This window comes from Homarus americanus, unplaced genomic scaffold (assembly GCF_018991925.1).
Source record: "Homarus americanus isolate GMGI-L3 unplaced genomic scaffold, GMGI_Hamer_2.0 scaffold57980, whole genome shotgun sequence".
NCBI classification, from domain to species: domain Eukaryota; kingdom Metazoa; phylum Arthropoda; class Malacostraca; order Decapoda; family Nephropidae; genus Homarus; species Homarus americanus.
The window spans coordinates 5,911,825-5,917,411 of NW_024716703.1; the positions used below are offsets into that span (position 1 = coordinate 5,911,825).

General features: G+C 35.4%; 1 protein-coding gene across 1 annotated transcript; it reads right to left on the reverse strand.

Annotated features, from left to right (window-relative positions):
• Window positions 1-669: 669 nt before the first annotated feature.
• On the reverse strand, window positions 670-3,810 carry LOC121858193. Its single transcript, XM_042354405.1, has 3 exons — window positions 3,561-3,810; window positions 2,100-2,206; window positions 670-1,470 (listed from the first exon to the last, which is right to left on the reverse strand). Exons 1-3 carry the CDS (start codon window positions 3,808-3,810, stop codon window positions 670-672), a joined length of 1,158 nt encoding a protein of 385 aa, XP_042210339.1.
• Window positions 3,811-5,587: the final 1,777 nt, after the last annotated feature.

The following is a 5,587-nucleotide window of genomic DNA, read 5'->3' on the forward strand; positions in this document are numbered from 1 at the left end:
ACAGAAAAAAATATTGTTAGTTGGGTTGTTAAAGAATGAAGTCAGAAAGCAATGTTCACTATTTAATTGTAATGCACTAATGCAGCTGTACGTTAGATTTTCGATAAATTTCACGCTATAATTTACCTAGCAAAAGGTTGCAAAATATTGAAACTGAAATTATTTTCTGTTTATATACACTAAAATCTACCAAAAAAGTGATGGGCCATTAGTTCTAGCTGATCTTCCCTCTTATGACACACCCTAATATATATATATATATATATATATATATATATATATATATATATATATATATATATATATATATATATATGATTTATCAGCATATACCTGGATCACGCGCACCTACAGTGATATTATTGCATATATATATATATATATATATATATATATATATATATATATATATATATATATATATATATATATATATATATATGCACGAAAGCGCTTGGGAACTTCGTGTTTTCTTCTTTTCCTTGTGGTTATCAGCATATATATATATATATATATATATATATATATATATATATATATATATATATATATATATATATATATATATATATATATATATATATATATATATATATATATATATATATATATATATATATATATATATATATATATATATATATATATATATATATATATATATATATATTAATTTTTCAGCCTCATCGTTCGTGACTTAGCTTCAGCAAACTTACCAATTATTTCATCAAAATTAACTGTCTTGGCACATTCATTTTCGATAGAAATCATAGTTAGGCTGTTTAATCTTGCCTGAGTCATGCTAGAACGAAGATAATTTTTGATGAGTTTCTGTTTAGAGAAACTTCTTTCACATGATGCAACAGACACACATATAGTTAAAAAGAATCTCAGGCACAATGACAAGTTTGGCAAGGTTTCACAAAAGTCCCATTTGACAATAAACTTCAGGAACTGCAAGACTGTCCATTTATTTGCTTCTTCAGGTGTGATTTTGGCAGCCTCCATGTGTCTGCATAGTCGCATAATTTCTACTGTGACATCCTCATCAGAAATTTCATTAAAAATCTTGGTCATGCTTGAATTTGAAATACTCCCCTGAAGTTGTTCTTCTTTTGCAGAAAGCAAGTAGCTTCGCTGAATAGCTGCAAATATTAACAAGATGTTATCCATGGCCTCTGAACGAGCATCCAGTTCTAGACTAAATCGATATAACCATTCAAACATTGATCTCCTCATTTCCTCTTGCATTGTCAGTCCAGCATCCCTAGCCATCTCTGCTGGCATCATTTTCTTACGCCTTATCCTCCCCCTTGTTTCCATGGAGATGCCCATTTCTTCACATTGTGTAGTTGCATATTGAATCGCTCTCTCCACAATTTCATTCCGCTGACCTCGAAGAAACAATTTAAAACCATTGAGCTTTACAGTGCACGTTTCAAGACTTATACCTTCTGTTTGCATATACTTCTGTGTGAGATTCACTTCTTCCAGTACATCACACCAAAAAGAAAGACAACCCGAAAAATAAAAATCACATACAGCTTTAAGCAAAAGCTTCAGCTGATCCTCTTGTGTCAACATTTTCTTTTTGATCCGTCAATGTTTCCAGGGGTATGATCAGCTTCTCAAATTGTTTCTTGAGAGGCTTTACGGCATCATGATGTGCACTCCATCTAGTCTGAGAAAGTCTTTTGTCTGTCAAGTTCATATTTTCTTTCAGTTCTTCCCATCGGTGAGTTGAAAGTGAAAAAAATCAATAAAGTTTCTCTACAGTTCCAAAGAATGTTACACATAAAGGATTGGTTCCAAAAGAGTGTACCCCACAAAGGTTCAAGGAATGATTGGCACAAGGCACAAACAAAACCTTTGGATTTATTTCTTTGATTTTCTTCTGAACAGCTCCATGAATACCAGCCATAGTTGCAGCAGTATCATATCCTTGACTGCGGCAAAAGTTAATGTCCAGTCCATCACTCCAAATTACTCAGGATATCCTTTGTGAGCTCATTTGCAGTTTTTCCAGCAATAGGAAAGAAACTCAAGAAAGATTCCCTTACTTCAACAGAATCACCTTCAATATGAACATATCTACTCACTTCGGACATCTGATCTGTATGAGAAATATCAGGTATACTGTCAAAAAGAATTCCAAAATACTTGGCCTTCTTGATGTCAGCCAAAAATTTTTCCTTAACATTATTTCCTAGAAGACAGACGAATTCATTCTGAATATTTGGTGACAAATAAGAGCTCACTCTCCTTCCAGATGTCTGAGATGGAATAGCATGCTTAACCTCCAAAAGATGTTCTTTCAAAACAGGATCATAGTTTGATAGTAACTCCACCAGTTCCAGGAAATTGCCTTTGTTTATTTGAAAATGAGATGGATGAAGGGGCAATTAAATTGAATGACGAAACTTTCGCACTGATAACTAGTAAGTTGTACTTAAATTTTGTAAAAAAAAAAAAAGGCTACAGAGGACAGATATTTATTTATTTATTTATGAGCCTCATGGCACCCCTCTGGCTGTCACCCGGAGCGGACTGCCCCCCCCCGCCCCCCTTAGTACGCCATTGATGTTACATGCATATGTGTGTGGAAACAATACACTGGGGAAGCTGACACCTGCGGTTGATCAGTTACTCAATCCCTAGTCTGAAATGCCTTATGGGAAAGAATATTATGTACAATGGCAAAATTGGAAAATTCTGACTTACAAAACAAAAATATTACTGCCAATATCAACACAATAGTGGAAATCGTTAACTTGAGAAACAAATCCCACAAGAACATGGCAAAAATAAATCTCGCCTATTTCGTGTATAAGAACGCTCCTTCTTAGCAATGTACAACCTTTGCAACTATAATCACCCTGGATGAATGAGTGTGTGGTGCTTGACTCTTCGACGAGACATTCATTTTTGTTGAGAGCAATAGTACAGTTGTGAAGGGTTCTACCACGGAATGGCTGAAATTTTACAGTATGATAATATAGAACTATCATATTTGTAGTTTGAAAAGATGTGTCTATGACATTACTAAAAAAACTATCATATTTTAATTTGAAAAGATGTGTCTATGACATCATTAACATTTGTCATGCGGTTTGAAAAATGTGTCTATGACATCATTAGTATTAATAACATTAATAACCTAAAATATTTGCGGTTTGAACATTATTATAGAACTATCTTATTTGTAATTTGAAAATATGTGTCTATGACATCATTAAAATAAAACTAAAACTATCATATTTGTAGTTTAAAAATTATTAACATTATTAACCTGACATATTTGCGGTTTGAAAATTATTAACATTATCACCCAAAAAAATATCCTTGTCCTTCCATTTACAGTAAATTTATATAAATTATAATTAAAATAATTAAAGTATCAATAGATGAACTGGTGAAAAATAAATACTTGAAATTATATATATTAAAACACGTAAGGCACCAATAAAATAAAAATAACCTACCACGATGGCTAACGTGTGATGGTATGGTGTAGAAATATATATTTGTTTTTATAAATATAGTGCATGTCTGTAAAATACCAATTCCTTGTAGGCTTAACGTGAAGAATCCTTTCTGGAATTTCTTGAATATTTGAAAATGTTGCCGCAATCCCGTAGACTTGCGTGTGTCACTCGCAGGAGACACAGCTGAGACGATGGTCCCAGTGACTAGGTCACTGTCCATGAAAATCCTGAGTACCGGTAGAGCAAATGGCTGCTCCCTGCCAGTGAACTTAAGGACTCTGGGGTTCACTGGGTGCACTAGTGCATCCATCACACCATACTTCATAATGCTTACACCATCTCTTGTGATCGGAGATGTGTCATCACTAGGGTGGGGGGGTGCTAGGGTGCTGGTAACAGGGGTTTACTCAAGCCATACGAAAGAATTTTGCTTACAGGATGTTGGTTGATGAGTAGTCACAACAACTGTAACAGTGAACGATTAATTTGCAGAACTAATGTTCACTTCAGCTTACAGGAGTGTTGCCATATAACAACAATTTTCAATAACTAAGTAATGGTTACGAAAAAAAAATTGGACATCATCTTGGAAGACAAAATAAATATAATTCAACAGAAAAGTTCTCACAACGGTATATATCCACGTGCACTTAGAAAAACAAATAAACTTCAGGAACAATACAAAAATTTCAGTTTCTATAAACAAAATTTGACACTGATCTCAGATAGGGATGCGGTCCTTTTCGCTGCCAGTAGGAGTAACAGGAGAACAGATCAACTCAACTGTTACTCCACTCCAGTGTGACGAATAACTTCTGTTATGAGAATTGTCACGGTTACTTGGAGTACACTTGACTAACTGTAAACTGTAGACTGTAGACTGATCCTGTAGACTGGTCACATTAAACTGACCCTAGATTGAGTCCTCTTAAGCTACGCTTTGCCAACTATGTAACAATATCTTATTTGTAACAGTTGGAACAGGAGATACGATTACCTCTAATGTTTCTACTGTAGATTGGAGACTGAGGTCACCTTGAGCTGCGCAGGTCACACTCGTAACAGGCACTGGTGAATGTTTGTTACCTTGTATAGTATACGTGCTAAAATATAAATAAATGTTTATTGGATCTTCTGTCGTGAAATCCAATATGTTCCTTTGTTTTTATTTATTATAAAGAGTTCTGTGTACACTTTCAAAAATGGATTATCACCGTAACTTAATCACTATAGCTATGCGTGTTAAATGAGGACGGAGGCTATGTTAAATAGCTCTGCTAAGTACGTCCTGTCGATGAGATAGTTGAGTGAGAATAGGTAGGGACCCATCAAGGGAAGAACGGATATATATCAGACGTTCTCCCTCGAGGGAAGACGGAACCATCCACGATGCCTCTAAATAACGTCTTCCTCTAGTCAGGGTTTTCAAACTAAAGCCCGAAAATGGTGGCCAGCAAGCCGGTTACTTAATGCTTAACTCAGCACGAAGTGTATCAGGTACGACAATTTGTGTAATCATACCCTCAGTCGTATGCTTGGAACGATGGAGTATGTCTTGTTGTAGGTGAAATTGACTGAATGGAAGAGGTAACTTTGGAAGATTGTTAACCTCCCCCGACTCTAGAGCAAAAATGACTGCAGACCACAAAGGATGCAGTCGTTGTTCATTCTTCAATTGCGATAGAGAGAACGAAGATACAGGGTTCATTGGTGCTATATTTCTATAGACAAGATGTGTGCGACCAAATTCGCACGTCCCGGTAAATACTGGAAGACGGGTTCGAACTCTTGGATGGTTAGATACTAGAGTGCTCATCTGCCTGAAAGATTCTTACCGTGGAACAGCTCTGTAACTGCCACGTGATCAGTGTGAACTGTTATTTTATAAACACAAATTAAATCTTTAAACTTCTTCAATTCCCAATCAACAGCTAACGCTTCAATATGCGTTACTGAATAACGTGCCTCGGCATCATTAAGTTTTCGACTTGCAAAAGCAATCACTCGAAGTTTACCTCTTGTGTTTCGCTGCATGAGTACAGCACCAAGTCCTTGTCCCGAGGCGTCGGTACACAGAGTAAATGGTTAAGTCAAGTCAGGGA